At 40.1% G+C, this 20,768-nt stretch overlaps 1 protein-coding gene across 1 annotated transcript; it reads left to right on the top strand.

Moving 5' to 3' along the window:
- The first annotated feature begins 190 nt into the window (after nt 1-190).
- Nucleotides 191-19,786, top strand: eftud2 (elongation factor Tu GTP binding domain containing 2). The gene is made up of 28 exons (XM_055051723.1): nt 191-314; nt 1,224-1,339; nt 1,417-1,579; nt 8,032-8,110; nt 8,207-8,282; nt 8,592-8,657; nt 8,744-8,779; nt 8,899-8,989; nt 9,077-9,159; nt 9,250-9,416; nt 9,541-9,665; nt 9,881-9,944; nt 10,022-10,112; nt 10,228-10,363; nt 10,921-11,048; nt 11,164-11,357; nt 11,441-11,552; nt 11,631-11,771; nt 11,851-11,952; nt 13,452-13,534; nt 13,686-13,772; nt 14,447-14,573; nt 15,164-15,251; nt 15,337-15,455; nt 15,962-16,056; nt 16,139-16,292; nt 19,288-19,395; nt 19,496-19,786. The coding sequence occupies exons 2-28, from the start codon at nt 1,235-1,237 to the stop codon at nt 19,589-19,591; spliced, it is 2,916 nt and encodes a 971-aa protein (XP_054907698.1). The 5' UTR covers nt 191-314; nt 1,224-1,234; the 3' UTR covers nt 19,592-19,786.
- The last annotated feature ends 982 nt before the right edge of the window (nt 19,787-20,768 follow it).

Below are 20,768 nucleotides of genomic sequence, written 5' to 3'. Positions count from 1 at the left end.
AACAGATTAAACATTAACAAAGTCTTTTTGAGGAATTGATAAGATAAAATAAAATAAAATGTCAAGTTATGAAAAGGGTAAAGAACAAATCCAGGCACTTTTTATGTACGTTTCTCATCTATCCTCACGTCCAGAAGGTGGCAGTATTGGCAGTTAAAGCTCTGCCACCCGCCATTAAACACCAGAAGAAGAGAATATACGGCAGTTGCATCTCATACGCATGGCGCTATTTGAATGAGAATTTGTACTCTGTGTATAAGTCATCTTATTATTTTGGATTTCATATTAAGTCTCCGCTTTTCATCCGGAAAAAAGTACGTACTTATATATGATTTAGTTGGAATCCGCATGCTATCGCTTGCTAGCTCTGAACAGCAACGTACCTCTTACGTAGCTAGCAGCTCGTTCATATCTTCACCCTTTTAGCTCGTTAGCATGACAATATGCTATTAGATAAAATATTACCTGAAAAAGATCCGAATTTCTTCCGGTCAACTTTTTTGTTTATTTTCTGTCAAGAACTTTCGTAAATTAAACATAGGGTTCTGTAAACCGCCGCGAGAATATCAGTGTTAGCATTAGCTGTTGTGGTACAGCCTGACTGATGATCTCTATTATAGCCTGACTTCCACTCATTTATCTTATTTTGCACGGAAAATCTTTTAAACTATTAAAATTGTACCCATATAAAGAACCGTAAATGAATATATTGCAAGTACCAGTTAAACTTTGTATATGTTTTATGTTTAGTGAGAAACTGCAATTATGAAAGAATTTGTTTCAGATGAAATGATGTAGCTTGAATGTATTAATTTTCTGTGTTCTTACTTCAGTATAAGTGAATTAGTTAACCAGAAATAAAGCTCATTTGTACTTGTAGCTTTTGCCTAAGATTTACTCATTTGCATATTTTTACAAACTGATAGGTTGTTTGATGTGTTGGTGGTGTGTGGGAAACTGAACTACATGTCTGTTTGTTTATACAGAGTTCTGTTTTAAGGTTAGTTGTCAAAAAATGTAGAGAAAGAAAAGTTATTTTGCAGTTTTCATGGAGGATTACACAACCTCGTTGTTCCAGCTTTTTGTTTTACATATTAATTCTGGCATTTTATCATTACAAAGTATCTGTTCCATTTTAGTCTCAAAAACTTGGAAGTTTAATCTTAGAGTTGCTGTGTTCTCTTCAACATGAGCCCCAGTATAAATATTTGATTTCTTTGCAGTTTTCTAGAAGATGGAGGCTGATTTGTATGACGAGTTTGGTAATTACATCGGTCCAGAGCTGGACTCTGATGACGATGATGATGACCTGGATGCAGAGGACAGGGATATTGACGAGGTATCTTTCAAATTCATACTACTTGCAATTGCTAAAGATTTCTCTGGCAAACCTGTCATGGTGTTTATTTCCTGCAGGGGGATGAAGATGAAGAAGATGAGCCTGCAAATGAGGATGAGAACGTACCTGGCATGGAGGTGGTCCTGCATGAGGACAAAAAATACTATCCCACAGCGGAGGAGGTTTACGGGCCAGAAGTGGAAACTATTGTCCAGGAAGAAGATACACAACCGCTTACTGGTGAGATTTAAAAAAAAAATTATAAGGATTGAGTCACATTTTATTATCTGGAACAGCTTGCTTTTATTACTCCTGCAGAGCTTCCTTTGAGTAGATTCTGAATTTGTTTACAAAAGCACTGAGAAATGTGTGTAAATGAGGTCTATCTGGGAAAACATGTGAAGATAAGAATATGAGGTTTCATGTGTGTTGGGATTTATAATCACAAAGTTAAAACACATTTTTCATGGAAAAATTAAACCAGTGTTTGCATCTCCAGACCTTGCTTCCTGCTTGAGTTGTTTGAGAAACTGACTTTAGTAGTGAAAACCGATATTCTTCATCAACATTGTTATGTAATTTTCTGGTGGACAAATGTTACAAGATGGGGTTTTGTCTTATGCTGTTTTTGTTTCTCAAATGAAGACTGTTTGTTGATCATGCCATTCAGTTGATTCTTTTTAACAAACTCTAACTCCTATTTCTTTCCATTTTTGTTGCTCTTGAAGTGTACTTTCTTTTGTCAAAGTGTATCACAGTGATGCCTAATTGTTTTGATCCCTTTTTGTCTTGATAAACTTTTTACTAGCTCTAGCCTTGTTCTGCTATTTTATTTTTGTGACATTTTTTGCTGATTTATCACTTTGTGAAAGCTTGCCAGTCTGACAACTTGTTTATCACTCTGCTTTTATAAACACTACAAAAACTAAGATTTAGAGATATAATTTCTCTGAGATCTCACATATTTTTTGTTGATTATGTCTTTCTTTTGCCCTGTAATTTTGTTGTTCTTGTTTTTAGACTGTGTTCATTAGGCAGCCTAAGCGCTGCGAAGGCCTATTGTTTCCTACTGTTTCTTATTATTATTATTCTGCCCCCCTAAAGAGGGCCTTTTTGGGGGCTTTATCATTTTCAAAAACTCACCAAACTTGGCGGACACGTAAAGGGAGTTTCAAAATTTTGTATTTTAAGGTCATTGCAAAATCCCATAAGAAATGGCTAAATAGCGCCACCTAGAAATTTTCAAAGGACCCTTTGCTATTCACTTACTTTATCCTAGAGACATGAAATTTGGTACACTTGTAGAGCTCCCCAAGATGCTCAAAATTTACAATTAATGTCATAGTGCAAGTATCACAGGAAGTCAGCCATTTTGGATTGAAGGTCAAATTTTCACCCCATTTTTGCCGTTTACAGCCTTCGTATTTGATCGAACTCCTCCTAGGGATTTCGATTGATCGGCTTCAAACTCGGTCAGTCTGTTCATAAGGCATGTCCCATCTAAGTTATCAAAACGGTGAGTTTTTGAGTATGCTGAAGGGGGTTGGCAGGGGTCAAAGATCACCTACTCGCCATAAAAAAATAAACTGCTATATCTCCTACACAGAAACTCACAGAGGCACCAAAGTTTCTGTGATTGATCATCATCGGGTGTCCTACAATACCCTATGGTCGAATGATGACATCACTTAGGCCACGCCCCATGAGAACAGGAAGTGTCATGTTTTACTGTGAACTGTCGCTATCTGACCCCTTTGACCTCATCAACATGAAACTGTGCCCAGACACAGAAAACATGTTGGTGTATTGAGGATTCCAACCCCGACCAGCTACGATGGAGCAGGTGGGCGTGGCGGCGTGGCAAAGTGACCTGTAACGCCATCGCCATACGTTTGGCTCTCAATTCCACATTTTTGTGCGCAGCTGCTCCAAACTCACAAGGATGGATCTTCATCCACTCCCCGACAGGAATCCATCACAACATTTATAGGGTGTGGCCTAATTTCTCTATAGCGCCCCTAGAACACTTTAAATGATCAGCCCCAAGCCATGCTTTAACCTACAATTACGAAACTTTGTACACGTGTGTACCTTGTCAGGACTTACAAAAAAGTCTCTTGGAGCCATGGTCTAAACCCCACAGGAAGTCAGCCATTTTGGATTAAAGTTTGGATTTTGACCCATTTTTTGCCGTTTACAGCCTTCGTATTTGATCGAACTCCTCCTAGGGATTTCGATTGATCGGCTTCAAACTCGGTCAGTCTGTTCATAAGGCATGTCCCATCTAAAGTTATCAAAACGGTGAGTTTTTGAGTATGCTGAAGGGGGGTTGGCAGGGGTCAAAGATCACCTACTCGCCATAAAAAAATAAACTGCTATATCCTACACAGAAACTCACAGAGGCACAAAGTTTCTGTGATTGATCATCATCGGGTGTCCTACAATACCCTATGGTCGAATGATGACATCACTTAGGCCACGCCCCATGAGAACAGGAAGTGTCATGTTTTACTGTCAACGGTCGCTATCTGACCCCTTTGACCTCATCAACATGAAACTGTGCCCAGACACAGAAGACATGTTGGTGTGTTGAGGATTCCAACCCCGACCAGCTTCGATGGAGCAGCTGGGCGTGGCGGCGTGGCGAAATGACCTGTAACGCCATCGCCATACGTTTGGCTCTCAATTCCACATTTTTGGCCGCAGCTGCTCAACTCACAAGGATTCTCATCCACTCCCCGACAGGAATCCATCACAATATTTGTAGGGTGTGGCCTAATTTCTATAGCGCCCCCTAGAAAATTTTAAATGATCAGCCCCAAGCCATGCTTTAACCTACATTACGACAACTTTGTACACATGTGTACCATGTCAGGACTTACAAAAAGTCTCTTGGAGCCATGGTCTAAACCCCAGAGGAAGTCGGCCATTTTAGATTGAAGTTCAGATTTGATCCCATTTTTTGGCGTTTATAAACCATTTCAGTAATTTGCCACTTGGGGTCAGTATTGCTCCACAATGAAACAGCAGATAAACAGATGAAGAACAATATCAGTATTTCGCCAGTAGGTGTCAGTGTTCTCCGCCAATGACAAACAGATCCACGGGCGGATGGGCGCGAAAACTTTGTGAGCGTTGCCATGAAATTTCTAAAAGGATAGAAATGTCTCAGATAATTTTTGTGGAATTAAATCATGCAGTAAATGTAGCGTTTTCTTACTTCTTCCAAACCATTTCAGTAATTTGCCACTCTGAGTAAGTATTATTCCAACAATGAAATAGAGTGCTTTAGAAACACAGCTGAAAATGATGAAAATGACGAACTGTAGTACTTCGCCATGTGCATACGATCGGCTGTAATGACACGTGGATCATCCGACTGACGCCAAATTGGATACGTATGACCTTTGTTGACCTCTAAAAAGAACACAGCATTGAAATATATTTTGACTCCACTGCGCGTCCTACATTAATCCGCCAGCTATATTTCCTCGCTAAACCAATGAATCTGCACCACATTTTTTGCATCGTCAAGGAGCTCGAACGCATCAGTGCGTACCGCCTGGAGGACGGCGCGGAAACTGCGCAACAACTTCTGTCTTAGCACGTGGCCAGCGTTGATGGAAACTGAGCAACAGCTTCTGCGGTGCGGGCGGAGGAGCTGAAAACTGCGTGAGAGCTTCTGTGGTGGCTGACGTGAGGCGACGGTTGTAGTACCCGCGGTGGCAATAGCCGAGGCGCTTGGCTGCGAGGGCCGTTCGAGGCTGCTTGCAGCTTTAATAATTATTATTATTATTATTCTCCCTCCAAATGAATTGGCTTTTTGGGGGCTTTATCATATTCAAAAACTCACCAAACTTGGCGGAGGCCTTAAGCCTGTTTCAAATTTACGTATTTTAAAGTCGACGCAACAATTGCAAAAGAAATGGCTCAATAGCGCCACCTTGAAATTTTTCAAAGGACCCTTTGCTATTCACTTACTTCATCGTAGAGACATGAAATTTGGTACACTTGTAGAGCTCCCCAAGATGCTCAAATTTACAATTAATGTCATAGTGCAAGTATCACAGGAAGTCAGCCATTTTGGATTGAATGTCAAATTTTCACCCCATTTTTGCCATTTACAGCCTTCGTATTTGATCGAACTCCTCCTAGGGATTTCGATTGATCGGCTTCAAACTCGGTCAGTCTGTTCATAAGGCATGTCCCATCTAAAGTTATCAAAACTGTGAGTTTTTGAGTATGCTGAAGGGGGGTAAGCAGGAGTCAAAGTTCACCTACTCGCCATAAAAAAATAAACTGCTATATCTCCTACACAGAAACTCACAGAGGCACCAAAGTTACTGTGATTGATCATCATCGGGTCTCCTACAATATCCTATGGTCAAGTGATGACATCACTTAGGCCACGCCCCCTGACAACAGGAAGTGTAATGTTTTACTGTGGACGGTCGCTATCTGACCCCTTTGACCTCATCAACATGAAACTGTGCCCAGACACAGAAAACATGTTGGTGTATTGAGGATTCCAACCCCGACCACATTCGATGGAGCAGGTGGGCGTGGCGGCGTGGCGAAGTGACTTCTAACGCCATCGCCATACGTTTGGCTCTCAATTCCACATTTTCGGGCCCAGCTGCTGCAAACTCACAAGGATGGATCGACATCACCTCCCCGACAGGATCCATCACAATATTTGTGGGGCGTGGCCTAATTTCTCTATAGCGCCCCTAGAAAAATTTAAATGATCAGCCCCAAGCCATGCTTTAACCTACAATTACGAAACGTTGTACACGTGTGTACCTTGTCAGGACTTACAAAAAAGTCTCTTGGAGCCATGGTCGAAACCCCACAGGAAGACGGCCATTTTAGATTGAAGTTCAGATTTTGACCCCATTTTTGCCGTTTACAGCCTTGCTATTTGATCGAACTCCTCCTAGGGATTTCGATTGATCGGCTTCAAACTCGGTCAGTTTGCTCATAAGGCATGTCCCATCTAAAGTTATCAAAACGGTGAGTTTTTGAGAATGCTGAAGGGGGGTTAGCAGGGGTCAAAGTTCACCTACTCCCCATAAAAAATCAACTGCTATATCTCCTACACAGAAACTCACAGAGGCACCAAAGTTTCTGTGATTGATCATCATCGGGTGTCCTACAATACCCTATGGTCGAATGATGACATCACTTAGGCCACGCCCCCTGAGAAAGGAAGTGTCATGTTTTACTCTGAAAGGTCGCTATCTGACCCCTTTGACCTCATCAACATGAAACTGTGCCCAGACACAGAAGACATGTTGGTGTGTTGAGGATTCCAACCCCGACCAGCTTCGATGGAGCAGCTGGGCGTGGCGGCGTGGCGAAGTGACCTGTAACGCCATCGCCATACGTTTGGCTCTCAATTCCACATTTTTGGGCACAGCTGCTCCAAACTCACAAGGATGGATCTTCATCCACTCCCCGACAGGAATCCATCACAATATTTGTAGGGTGTGGCCTAATTTATCTATAGCGCCCCCTAGAAAATTTTAAATGATCAGCCCCAAGCCATGCTTTAACCTACAATTACGAAACTTTGTACACGTGTGTACCTTGTCAGGACTTACAAAAAGGTCTCTTGGAGCCATGGTCTAAACCCCAGAGGAAGTGAGCCATTTTAGATTGAAGTTCAGATTTTGATCCCATTTTTGGCGTTTATAAACCATTTCAGTAATTCGCCACTTGGGTCAGTATTGCTCCACAAATGAAACAGCAGATAAACAGAATGAAGAACAATATCAGTATTTCGCCAGTAGGTGTCAGTGTTCCTCCACCAATGACAAACAGATCCACGGGCGGATGGGCGTGAAAACTTTGTGAGAGCGTTGCCATGAAATTTCTAAAAGGATAGAAATGTCTCAGATAATTTTTGTTGAATTAAATCATGCAGTAAAGGTAGCGTTTTCTTACTTCTTACAAACCATTTCAGTAATTCGCCACTCTGAGTAAGTATTACTCCAACAATGAAATAGAGTTCTTTAGAAACACAGCTGAAAATGATGAAAAATGACGAACTGTAATACTTCGTCATGTGCATATGATCGGCTGTAAATGACACGTGGATCATCCGACTGACGCCAAATTGGATACGTATGACCTTTGTTGACCTCTAAAGAGAACAACAGCATTGAAATATATTTTGACTCCACTGCGCGTCCTACATTAATCCGCCAGCTATATTTCCTCGCTAAACCAATGAATCTGCACCACATTTTTTGCATCGTCAAGGAGCGCCTCCGAACGCATCAGTGCGTACCGCCTGGTGGACGGGCGCGGAAACTGCGCAACAACTTCTGTGTTAGCACGTGGCCAGCGTTGATGGAATCTGAGGAACAGCTTCCGCGGTGCGGGCGGAGGAGCTGAAAACTGCGTGAGAGCTTCTGTGGTGGCTGGCGTGAGGCGGCGGTTGCTCGTACCCCGCGGTGGCAATAGGCCGGAGCGGCGCTTGGCTGCGAGGGCCGTTCGAGGCTGCTTGCAGCTTTAATTTTAGTTAGATTTTTACCTTTGTTGAAACGTCAAATGTATTTGAAGATAATTTCTATGCAATCAAAATGACTGAAATTAATGTGTGCCGTTGACGTAGTTACACAATACTGTCTTTGAAAACAAGACAATTGATATTTTTATGAGTTTTTTCTTATTTCTCTTTTCTGCAGAGCCCATTATCAAGCCAGTCAAGCACAAGAAGTTCACATTGATGGAGCAGGAGTTACCTGCCACTGTTTATGACATGGAGTGAGTCCGGTAGCTTGTTAAATTTGGATAAAAATGCTGATGATTCAGAATGCAGCAGAGTGACAGGCGTCTCCTTCATTCTTTGTGTCCGTGCAGGTTTCTGGCAGATTTGATGGACGGTACCGAGCTGATCCGTAACGTCACCCTCTGTGGTCACCTCCACCATGGCAAGGTTAGATGCAGCCCTCTAGCTGCTGCTGGCTCTCTCACATCATGCTCTGTTCTTTGCTGGGGGATTGTCTTTGGCATTTTGATCAAGAAACGCATTTAAATAAAAAATATATATGTAGCTAGAATGAAAATGAGGGCCTATTTTTATGACTTTGCTGAGCTGCTAAAGGTTACTAGAAGAGTTGGAGAAGGACCAAAATAGAGAAAGTTATTCATGCTTGTGACAATGTTAGGAAAAAAACTAAATATTATTATTATTAATATCACATCCAATGTAGTTTTATCCTCTTAATGTTTTCATTCCTCTCAGACGTGTTTTGTGGACTGCCTGATTGAGCAAACTCATCCTGAAATCAGAAAGAGAGATGATGTTGATGTGAGTGTTCTCTGCTTCAATTTCACTTAAACTGTATTGAAATCAACTGCGACCCAACGTGGATTTTGACTTTTTTTTTTTTCCAGCTCCGGTACACAGACATCCTTTTCACTGAGCAGGAGGTGAGCCCTTCATTTATATTTGTCATTACTTAACCAGACAGTATTTATTTAAATCTGTTGGGTTATTGCTGAATGATAACATTTTGTCTCTACGATGTTATTGGTGCTTTTTTTGTTAGCGAGGAGTCGGCATCAAAAGCACTCCAGTCACGATGGTGCTGCCTGACTCTAGAGGAAAATCGTACCTTTTCAACATCATGGACACACCAGGTCTTGAATATTAGCTCAATGAAGATGTTTATCTGTGATCTTTTCTTAAAAATAAACAAAACATTGACAGTATGTCTCCTTGAAAAGGCCATGTGAACTTCTCTGATGAGGTCACATCCAGCATGAGGATCTCAGATGGAGTTGTCCTCTTCATCGATGCAGCTGAAGGAGTGAGTTGCCGTTTCTTAACAAAGGCATTTAGTTTTATAAAAAAAAAATTTCACAATAAGTGATTCAACCTTCTGTGGATCTTTGACCAGGTGATGCTGAACACGGAGCGTCTGATCAAACATGCAGTGCAGGAGCGCATGGCCATCACCATCTGCATCAACAAGGTGGACCGGCTCATTGTTGAGCTCAAACTGCCGCCAACAGACGCTTATTATAAACTTCGACACATTGTGGATGAGGTCAACGGTTTGCTCAGGTAATTCTGGTTTGTTTGATTAACAAGGGAAACTGCAAACCTAAAAGTAAAGTATGAAAGTATTTCAACATAAAAATACTTTAGACTCAAGCTCTGTATTTGTGACATTCCTTATGTCTTTCAGTACGTACTCCACAGACGAGAACTTGGTGGTATCTCCGCTCCTCGGCAACGTTTGCTTCGCCAGTTCTCAGTATAGCATCTGTTTCACCCTGGGGTCCTTTGCCAAGATCTACTCAGACACCTACGGTGAGACCACTTATCAGTGAACATGCAGATTATTTTTTTTGTTCTGTTTTACATGTTTCAAATAAATTGAATGTTGCTCTTTTGTCTTGTTGTCTTTTATCTGTTTAAGCTTAAAAAGCAAGAAAGTAAAATATGAGGGTGTGAATACTTTTACCATCACTGTGGATAATAGAAAACAGCACTAACTCACTCCTGTCTCCTTACTCTGTTTCTAGGTGATATCAACTATAACGAGTTTGCAAAGCGGCTTTGGGGAGACATTTATTTCAACCCCAAAACGTGAGCCCTCAGCCTCGCTGCTAAAATCTTTGAAGCTCTTCTCTTCCTTCATGTTTTTTTCTTTGTTTTCTGTTTAGTCGTAAGTTCACAAAGAAAGCTCCCACCAGTAACTCCCAGCGCAGCTTTGTGGAGTTTGTCCTGGAGCCTCTTTACAAGATCCTCTCACAGGTTCGAAATGGCTCGCTTTGTTTGTTTTTGTTTCCATGAAGATTAGCAGCTTAGTTCTCTGTTCAAACCTCCTGTGTGTGATCCTTTCCCAAATGGTGTGTTTGTGTGTGTCCAGGTGGTTGGGGACGTGGACACCACCCTGCCCCGGGTTCTGGATGAACTTGGGATCCATCTGACCAAGGAGGAGCTGAAGCTGAACATCAGGCCTCTGCTCCGGCTGGTCTGTAACCGTTTCTTCGGAGAGTTCACCGGTACGCCTTGGAGTCTGATGTTTTGCTTCATTTGGATTTGGTTGAAGTTTTTCTCCTGGTGGTGATAAATATGGATATGAAAAGGATTGTGGAAAAATATGTATATTTTCAAACTTTATTCGCTGTATCAATGTGGAAAAGTTCACTTCAGTCTGACCTTTCTTCATTCATCCATCTTTGTTCCATCTATCTTTCCTATGTCCGTCCATTTTTCTTACATCAATTCATTTTGCTTCCATCCATATCCCAACTATCCCCCTCTTTTTCTCTCCTGGCAGTCTGTCATTTTTGTCTGGTTTATTTTAAAAATTTGACTACTGAGACTTGAGATGTCTTCCAGTTTTTATTTTTTTATTTTTTATTTTTTTATTTATTTATTCTTTAAAAATTGGGTTAAATAAGGACACAGATTTCTGGAAATTTTGATTGAGATTTCTATATATTTCTGTGGCTCTTAATATAGATATAAATTTTGTATTAACTATAAGTGCCATGAGAAATGTGTCAGTACACAAATTTAATGTATTAAACCATTAATTTTTTGTTTTTCTTTGCAGGTTTTGTGGACATGTGCGTGCAGCACATCCCCTCACCACAAGAGGGTGCTAAAATAAAGATAGACCACACATACACAGGAGGACTAGACTCTGACTTGGGAGAAGCCATGGCAGAATGTGATCCTGATGTGAGTCATTTCAAGGCTTATTAAAATGTTTTTTACAAAAAAGTTTATATATTAAACAAAAAAATAAATTATTTTAGTTTCAAGACTCCTCTTCTTACTTCCTGATGTTCCTCAGGGTCCTTTGATGTGCCACACCACTAAAATGTACAGCACTGAAGATGGGGTCCAGTTCCACGCCTTCGGCAGGGTTCTGAGCGGTACCATTCAGGCAGGTCAGCCGGTCAAGGTTCTGGGAGAGAATTACACGCTGGATGACGAGGAAGACTCGCAGATTTGCACCGTGGGTCGCCTCTGGATCTCTGTTGCCAGGTGACCTTCTGGTTTCACTCGTTTACGAAGGTCCGAAAGTCAGCAATTGCCTGGTAGACTTACAGCCTCTTCCACCATCTCAGATACCAAATCGAAGTGAACCGAGTTCCTGCAGGAAACTGGGTTCTGATTGAAGGCTGTGACCAGCCAATCGTGAAGACGGCCACCATCACAGAACCTCGGGGGAATGAAGAGGTCCGGAATCACTGAGACACTTTTTAAAGATATTTCGAACTATGAACCATAATAACGAAACTTGTCTTTCGCTAACAGGCTCAGATTTTCAGGCCGTTAAAGTTTAACACAGCTTCGGTCATCAAGATCGCCGTGGAGCCCGTCAACCCGTCCGAGCTTCCCAAGATGTTGGACGGACTGAGGAAGGTCAACAAGAGCTACCCTTCTCTAACCACAAAGGTACATCTGAACACCATCGCCGTGTCAAATCATTTTATTTGCTATGTTGGAGCTGATTGACGTGTTAACTGTGTTTCAGGTGGAGGAGTCTGGAGAACATGTCATCTTAGGGACAGGAGAGCTTTACCTGGATTGTGTCATGCATGATCTGAGGAAGATGTACTCAGAAATTGACATTAAAGTACGTAAAAATGTCCATTATAATTATGTCACTGCAACATTTTATGTTGGTTAGGAAGAAACTGCAGGTTAATCTTGATATAATAAATTGTCACTAAAGAGGTCATTTATTTTGGTAATTAAATTCAGAAAGCAAATACTAAGACAACTTCAGCTTATAACTGAACGAATAGAAAACATGCCATAGATAATTTAATCAATAATAACATAAAATTGTGACATTATAACTTTCACAATCAGGAAAGAGTGCTTGTTGACACCAAGCAAAATGAACCGCAAAAGGTCATTGCTAAAAAACATAGTTTAGAGAATGCTGCATCGAAGCATATTAATGGAATATTGAGTGGAAGAAAAAAATCAAACGAGAAAAATGTGACAAGTAACAAAGATAACTGCAACCTTCAGAGGCTGCACAATTGGTCTCGAATATATATAGTCTTTGCTATAGCGGTGTGTTCAAAATTCATATTGCATAGGACTGTCTGGAGAACAATAATTGCTGCCTAATATATTCCAAAAGTTATGAACTTTCATTTTACATGCTAATGCAGCATTTAGCCAGCTGGACAGAGACTCATAGTAGCAGATGCTCACACTGGACACAAAGGACATTACACAAAATGCTGAAGGTATAGAGTGATGGAAGGAGAAAATAATCACCCCTTTTGTATAGCAAGCCACAATCAAGAGTTCTGGTTCACTTCCCAAAGTGTTGCAGCGACTGAAGGTGGTGCTTCGAGCGATGTCCATAGCGTTAAGATGCAGTGTAAAGTTTCTACAGTGAGTGATAATTTGGGCAACCATGTTATCTGTTGGTGTCAATTAGCCACGTTTGATCATCACTGTCATCGATCAGGACAATTTACTGAACTCTGAAGTGATGCTTATTATGGAGATCCTTATTTTACTTCCCTTCAGGACTCTGCTCACACTGCCAAAAGCACCTACTTTAGTGACCATGACATCACTGAGCCTGACTGGCCTTCAGGCTGATCTGACATGAATCTCATAGTGATGCTAAGAAGCATGAAACACCAGAGTCACCAATATCAATACTGCTGGTATAACAACCTGACTTCTTTATCACCTTTGTAGCACTGCTGTGAAAACGCAATAATTGATGCGAAAGGAGCCCTGAGCACATAAACGAACTCATACATTTGTATCATTTTGATTGATGTCTGGACTTTTAGCTCACAGTACTTCTAATAATTTCTGTGACTAATCCACTAATGTCAAACTCAGACTGTAATTCCTCTCCCACTCAACTCCTTCAGACTAGCAGCAGCAGCAGCAATTGGCAAACACCTGGTGGAACTATTTCTCCTAAGAACAGTTGTTGTAAACAGCATAATGAGAAGCATTGTTGATCGATGTGCTGAAGGAGGAGTGTCGGAAAGAGCCCAAAGCTTCTTAAAAAGACAGAAGCCCAATTTCAACATGTCAAATTACAAAATCAAGTTGATTTTGTCATGTTTAATATATAAATTTTCCCTTCAGGTTGCTGATCCCGTTGTGACTTTTTGTGAAACGGTGGTTGAGACTTCGTCTCTTAAGTGCTTTGCTGAGACGCCCAACAAAAAGTGAGTATTTACCCTCATTTTATCAGATCCAAGTCGAACACAAGGGCAAGAGTTTAATCTGATGATGCTTCACCAGATAATTACAGCTGCTTGGCTGGGCAATACACAGGTCAGATAAAGCAACACAAACTGAGATTGGTTTGATTTCCAGGAATAAGATCACCATGATTGCTGAGCCTCTGGAGAAGGGGCTCGCCGAGGACATCGAGAACGAAGTGGTGCAGATCACTTGGAACAGGTATGCCGCTAAAGACTCTCCCGCTCACTGCTGCTGCTGCAGCTGCAGTTTAATTGACTGCTTTATTAACTGGGTGATACAATGTGCCTTTCATGTCAGATGTGCTCGTTTTGCTTTGATGTCAGCTTAATTCCTCCACATTTCTGAGCTTTTCTGACCATTTATTCTCATTTCATCCTTTGCTGGGATTAATGAGCAGTTATTGAAAAACGAGGTTCTGTAATTACGCGCGGTCATAGAAGGCAATGGAGGAAAAACTTAAGAAGTGAAACACTGGAAGTTGCTAAATACATAGGTGCTCGACAATAATTTTGCGTTCGCTGCCGAGTAGCTGCCTGTGCATCACAGAAATGCCCCCACGATGTTACCTCACTTTTGCTTATTGATTAATTCACTCTCTCTAATTAAATTGTGCAGTGAAAGCATGCGAGCACTTTCCTGTTCCTCTTGTATGAAGTGCTGGCCTGATTACATCCTCTGCTTGACTGAGGCTTGCTGTCTGTGACTCCATCTGGAGCTGGTTGTGGCACCATATAATAGCACATACCTCTCTTCCATTAACCCCCCCGTTGGCCCCTCAAATAAAGCAATCTCTTTAATGTTCCAGTTGACACACTGCACCTCCCATCACTTCCCCACCCCCAACCAGTGACTGTCCTGTTTTGTCATGGCAGGAAGAAGCTGGGAGAGTTCTTCCAGACGAAGTACGACTGGGATCTGCTGGCTGCCAGGTCTATCTGGGCCTTTGGACCAGACACAACAGGGCCAAATATTCTCGTGGATGACACGCTTCCTTCGGAGGCAAGTCAGAAAAACGATTGGCAAGAAATTTTGTGCATAACTCTGAAATATTTCTTTATATTTTTTCCATGTATTTGCTTTCCAGCGTTTGCCACAATAATTTAACTAAATTGACCTTGTTTTTCTCTTTACTTGTACAAAAAGCTGATTTTTCTCCATCTGAATCTCAATTTAAATGGTTTCCAGGTCAAGATCAGGAAGAAAAAATTGTGTTTTCAGCTTTGTTGTTTTGGTTGTTTAGCAAAAATTCATTGTATATACACACTTCATACATCCAATCATATTGAATCTGCAATACTGCCTCCACATCTCTCAGCAGATCCCTAATCTGTGCCTAAAACATCACGCTTTATGGTTTCCTTTTATCTGCATCAAATTCATGTTGAAGGTTTTCCTTTATAGGTTTGAAAAAGGTAGAAATGGATGGAGAACTCAAGAGATTTGAGTGCAAAAAAGCATGAAATTAAATGTTTCAGTTCCTTAGGTTAAGAAAACCTAAAATGAGTCATTTTGCTTGTTTTTGATGAATGTATTTATTAAAATATTGTGTTCTTCCAGAGAGTCTCAGAGCCATTGTGTGTTTTCTGCAGGTGGACAAAGCTTTGCTCGGTTCAGTCAAAGACAGCATCGTTCAGGGCTTCCAGTGGGGCACAAGGGAGGGACCTCTGTGTGATGAGCGTAAGAACCTAGAGTCTTCCTCTGAATGAAATGTGGACTGATTTATTCGTATTTTTGTTGAGTTTTTTGTTTTTGCTCCTGTCAGCTATTAGAAATGTGAAGTTTAAGATCCTGGATGCCGTCATTGCTCAGGAGCCTCTCCACAGAGGAGGAGGTCAGGTCATCCCCACAGCCAGGAGGGTCGTCTACTCCGCCTTTCTCATGGTCAGAGACTTGCAGATTGTTTTTTGTTTTTTTTTTCCAGGGTTGGTACAGGTATTTTAGACCCTTTAAAATGCTTGAATTTCAATCAGGAGTTTTCAAGGATTTGATGGTGCTTGATTTTTAAAAATGCTAGCTATATTTTGGTTTACTTTGTCCCCGTTGTGTAATGTAAAATACTACCACAAAATGTGTTAATAACAGTAAGAAACTATTATCATATAATTGTAAATTGAAACTGTCTTTTTTTGTTAATTTATGTTGTTTTTAATCTCCAAATTGTGATGCTGGAAAAGTTTGACAGCTTACCTTGGAAAGTGTTTGAAACTGACTTTGGGAAAAGTGTTCTAAACCTGTTTTTTTCTTCTTATTTTTAAATGGTTATTTACCTGTATTAGAGAGAACAGCTTAAGTAAACTGTGATGCTGTTTTTGGATCTCATGAATATATTACAGTCTTTCTCTTGGCCTTTCTTCCTGCTTTAATCTGTAGTAACCCTTTCATTTCAGGCCACACCAAGGTTAATGGAGCCATATTACTTTGTGGAGGTCCAGGCTCCAGCTGACTGTGTATCTGCCGTCTACACCGTTCTGGCAAGAAGAAGGTTTGTCTACCTCCTAAATCAAGCTTCACACTCATAATTTTTCATTTTCTTCTTGAACTAATATTTGTTTGCCATCTATCAGAGGTCACGTCACCCAGGACGCACCCATTCCCGGCTCTCCTCTTTACACCATCAAGGCTTTCATCCCGGCCATAGACTCGTTCGGCTTTGAGACTGACCTTCGCACACACACACAGGGTCAGGCCTTCGCGCTGTCTGTGTTCCACCACTGGCAGGTGAGATTTATGGACACTAACATGCAGTCAGCTCCTCCCTCTTGGTGGATTGGATTACTTGGCATTTGCCGCCTAAAAATAAAAGCCTGGCAGGTAAAAATCCGTTGAAAAGTCCCGAGATTCATTTCTGTCTCTTAGATACAGACTGATGCTGGTGCTCTTCTGTCTTTAATGTGAAAAATGTAAATGACTGGGATTTTGTTTTTATTTCTCTGTCAGTTTGTCCTTCCCCTCATCCATCACTCTTTCTCTCCAAATATACAGCCTTCCATTTACTTTTTCATTTGTGCAGTCATTCAGTCCTCCTTTGTCCATCGACCTGTCTCTCTGTCGACACCATCTATTTTATCGATTGGTACTTTCATCCACTTGTATGCTTAGCCATCCATTTATTCTTCTTTCTTACATGCCTCCATCTACATACATTTTTCCATCCTTTCAAATATGCATCCCTTCATCTATATATTCATGTTTTTTCCATCTGTTCGAGTCCCCCATTGTATATCTGTCATTCATGCATTTTCCACTCATCGATCTGTAAGTACATGATCCATCCTTATTTCATACATCCGTTCACGTTTTTCATCAATCTTCTTTAGTTTTTACAGGTTAAAATTGAAAGTAAAACTAGAACAAATCAGACTAATCGTAATGAATCAATTATTGAAGTAATCCTCAACTAATTTATTAATTGAATAATTGTAAACTAAAGCATACAAAGCTGAAAGAAGCAACACAGTCAGAGCAGTAATTAAGCCAAAGCTATAAAAAAATATAGATTTTGCATTTAAGATGAAAGAAAAACCCTTTTTGCCTGTAAATATTTTCTACAAAAACTCCTCAAGTGGCAGTTATTGCTTCACTTTGTAAAAATGAAACCTCATATTAAGCACCTAATCAGTTTGTCCAAAAGATAATCAACAAATCAAGAAATATTTAGCAACAGATGTATTCTTCTCTAAAGGAATGCTGGTATTGCGTCTTAGACAATAAAATGTTAATTTTCTTATTCAAAAAGGGAATTGAATTGTTTGCTTACATTTTTGTGTTTTTTTAATATTGAATAAAAGGACTTAAAATGTAAGGATGGAAAACTTTATGAATGAGCCAATTTATTTTATCCAGTTGATCATCAAAATAATTGATTTACTAAAATAATTGTTAGCTGCAGCCCTAATGGAGAGCCTGAGGTAGTTTAAAGTCAAGTTTTATATTCATGCTTTGAAAATTGACCTTTGACAAGTTTGGAAGTACGTTTGCGAACATGTGTGGGAATGCTGGGAGCCCCAACCAACACGTTTTGCGGCTCTGAAGCGCCAGGCGTCACACGTTCGCCTTTCTCTCCGGCTAAACAGCTTTTGATCCCGACTACGGCATAGTGTCAACTCATTACTTTTCAAGTTTTATGTGTCTGTCTGCGTCTGCCTGCTCTTATCTGACATGTGTTTGCGTCTGCACTCCGTAGAGCTGTGTCAGTAAAAATTACCTCCACTTAGGCTAGATTAATACTTCAGTGCAAAGTCATTAATCTGTGAGCAAAAAAGGAGTGGAAACATTTCATGTTTCATCATCTGAACTAATGTTTCATCCCCCGTAGGTGAAAATGAAAGCATCTGACGCGACATCAGACATGAATTATTTATGTCAGGCATGCACTGGAGAATATTTGCATTATTGTTATGTAAATTATATGAAGATGAGAAAATAAAATGCAGTGACAGATTTGGTTCTGCTTTAAATTGCTTTTTATTAAGAAGTTTTTCTTTATTTCAGTTCCTGATGAGATAATTCTGCTTATTTAATAGCAGACAGAAACAGTTTTTCACCATTTATTTCTTGCAAAAAATTTTTTTAAGGACGTTCTCTTGAGATTTAATAACAATCAGCACTAAACCTGTCACGATAACAAATCTTGTTATTGAGAAGTCACTGTGATGTTGTTTTCAGACCATTTTCAAATGATATCATGGTAATGACAAAGTAATGCCAGTTGAGTATCAAATATTTGATACTAGACGTGGAAGACATTTTAAATTTCCAAAACAAACAAACAAAACACCCAAAACAGCAAATAAAATTTATATTAAACTCTCTGTGAAGAAATTTGTCCTTCAGAATAGCAGAGACCAGACTGGAAACTTGTCATCCAGTCTTTGGTAGAAAAAGAGAAAAACAAACAGTCATGCAAATGGAATTTATTGAGCTCATTTTAATTTATCATGCGATTGATTGATTCATTTCTTATTCCAAAATGCTCACTTAGCATGTATGTTAAAATGACTCATTCACAATTCACTCAACAATCTGGCTCTTTTCTGCTGTTTGTGTTTGAGAGATTTGATTCCTGTGAGCACATATTGATTCGGCTGCCCCAGATAACGAGAAGAACAAAGAAGTCCCTGAACTGCCTTGTTTGGCCCATTAACCTTAAGAGGCCATATTGTGCCTCCCTCATTAGTTTTATCATCTACTGGCTTGCCAACAGTGTCGCGATGAGTTTCTGTCCTCCGCCGCTCCCTTCCATCTGTTGATTGGGCTCCAGCTTCTCCTTTGATTATGTTTTTCTCTTTTCCTCCAGTCAAAATCTCCCCCTTAGGCTTAGAAAGTCTTTATTTATTCTATCATATCCCATTCCTTTGCAAGCCTCCTCTTCCTCCCCGTCAAATGACAGTGAATATCCCATTCATCCCAGGAAGGTCGGGATGCTTAGAGCAGATTTAGTGAATAATTTTAACGTCCGGGAGCTCGTATGCATCCTAACTCATCCTGCGAACGTTGCATTGTTGTCATATTGGTCACATTTGATGGAGTGACGCTACTTACGTCTTGTTTTTTTTTCTGTTACGATGACGGTTTCTGTACTGAGTCAGGAAAAACGGAACAGACTGTTAAAAATGTTCACTCAGCGTGTTAACGCTGAAGGTCTTGCGTCTTGTTGTTAGGCAATGTGCTGAATGTAAACGAGTGTCTGTTTTGCTTCTGACACTCGTTTTAGATTGTTCCCGGTGACCCGCTGGACAAGAGCATCGTGATCCGGCCCCTCGAGCCTCAACCCGCCCCCCACCTGGCCCGAGAGTTCATGATCAAGACCAGGAGACGCAAGGCAAGTCGGCTGCCCGCCTGTTTGCCCTTTCAACTTAAAATAGTACCACAAATTCAGCATTTAAATGAAAAAGTTACTAATAATCTTTGGTGCTTTGCAGGGTCTGAGCGAAGATGTGAGTATCAGCAAGTTCTTCGACGATCCCATGTTGTTGGAGTTGGCGAAGCAGGATGTGGTGCTTAATTATCCGATGTGAGGGAACTTTTTAACCTACACAACAGGTGTAGATGTTAAACATTGGATCCATCTGTTTGTTTCATCTTTCATTGTATTTTTTATTTTTTTTACTTGTACAAAATGTTTTTTTGTAGCTCAACTTGTCTTTGGAGCTAAATGAGAAAATAGGTGGACTTGATTATGTCTGAATAAAAAGGTTTTTAAATCAAATAAAGCTGTTTTGTGTATTTTATGGTGCCCATACAGATTTCTTGTTTCAGATTAAACTAATTTTAATGTCAGACAAAGAGGACTTGCGTAAATACAAAATAGTCATGCAGTACTTTTAATTATTAATGGGGAAAAACTGTCCAAATCAAACTGGTCTTAAGTGGAAAGGTAATTTTCACTTGTTAAATTGCGATTCACCACTGAAACGTTTCCTCCATAAAACTAGTAAAATAAATCACAATTTACATTCCATGCACTGGTTCCCTATTGCTCAGAGAACAGACTTTAAAATACTTTTGTTAATTTATAAATTATGTAATTGCGTAGCACTAAAATACATTAAAGACCTGCATCAATCTTCCAGACCTTTCAAGGCTTCGTGTTCTAGTTCTGGTTCTGGTTCTAGTTTTGGTTCTGGTTCCGGTTCTGCTCTGCATCCTCTGAACCACAACCAAACATGGAGGAGATTCATTCAATTTTCATCTAGAACAAACTTCAAGAAAACTGCAAAACAGCTGAAATACTGAGTTCCTTTAAACCTGTAAAGTTGACATTCATTAATAACAATTGGAACAAGTTGTATTTTTTTTTTTTGTTTTGTTTTTGTTTGTTTTTTGCTGCTGGAATTTAAAGTTTTTATTGTTTTCATTGTTCTTTTACTTGGTGTTATTGAAAATGTGTTATACAAAGCCTTGCTTAAAAAAATATAAATTGCACTGGTCTGATTATGACTTGTACAACTAAGAATTAACTTAAATACAGTTAGGGCCAGAAATATTTGGACAGTAACAATATTTGTGAGTTGGGCTCTGCATGCCACCGCATTGGATTTGAAATGAAACCTCTACAACAGAATTCAAGTGCAGATTGTAACATTTAATTTAAAGGGTTGAACAAAAATATGTGATAGAAAATGTAGGAATTGTACACATTTGTTTACAAACACTCCACATTTTAGGAGCTCAAAAGTAATTGGACATATAAAC

Source organism: Poeciliopsis prolifica, unplaced genomic scaffold (assembly GCF_027474105.1).
Source record: "Poeciliopsis prolifica strain line A6 unplaced genomic scaffold, Auburn_PproV2 SCAFFOLD034, whole genome shotgun sequence".
NCBI classification, from domain to species: Eukaryota; Metazoa; Chordata; class Actinopteri; order Cyprinodontiformes; family Poeciliidae; genus Poeciliopsis; species Poeciliopsis prolifica.
This window is presented reverse-complemented; position numbering and strand designations above follow the sequence as displayed.

What these genes read in the sequence shown, in the direction of transcription:
- eftud2 (XM_055051723.1), top strand. Translation starts at nt 1,235, where the DNA reads ATGGAGGCTGATTTGTATGACGAGTTTGGTAATTACATCGGTCCAGAG. An exon ending in AGATACACAACCGCTTACTG is followed by an intron (nt 1,580 to 8,031) that starts GTGAGATTTAAA and finishes TCTTTTCTGCAG; the next exon opens with AGCCCATTATCAAGCCAGTC. An exon ending in CTCTGGATCTCTGTTGCCAG is followed by an intron (nt 11,358 to 11,440) that starts GTGACCTTCTGG and finishes CCACCATCTCAG; the next exon opens with ATACCAAATCGAAGTGAACC.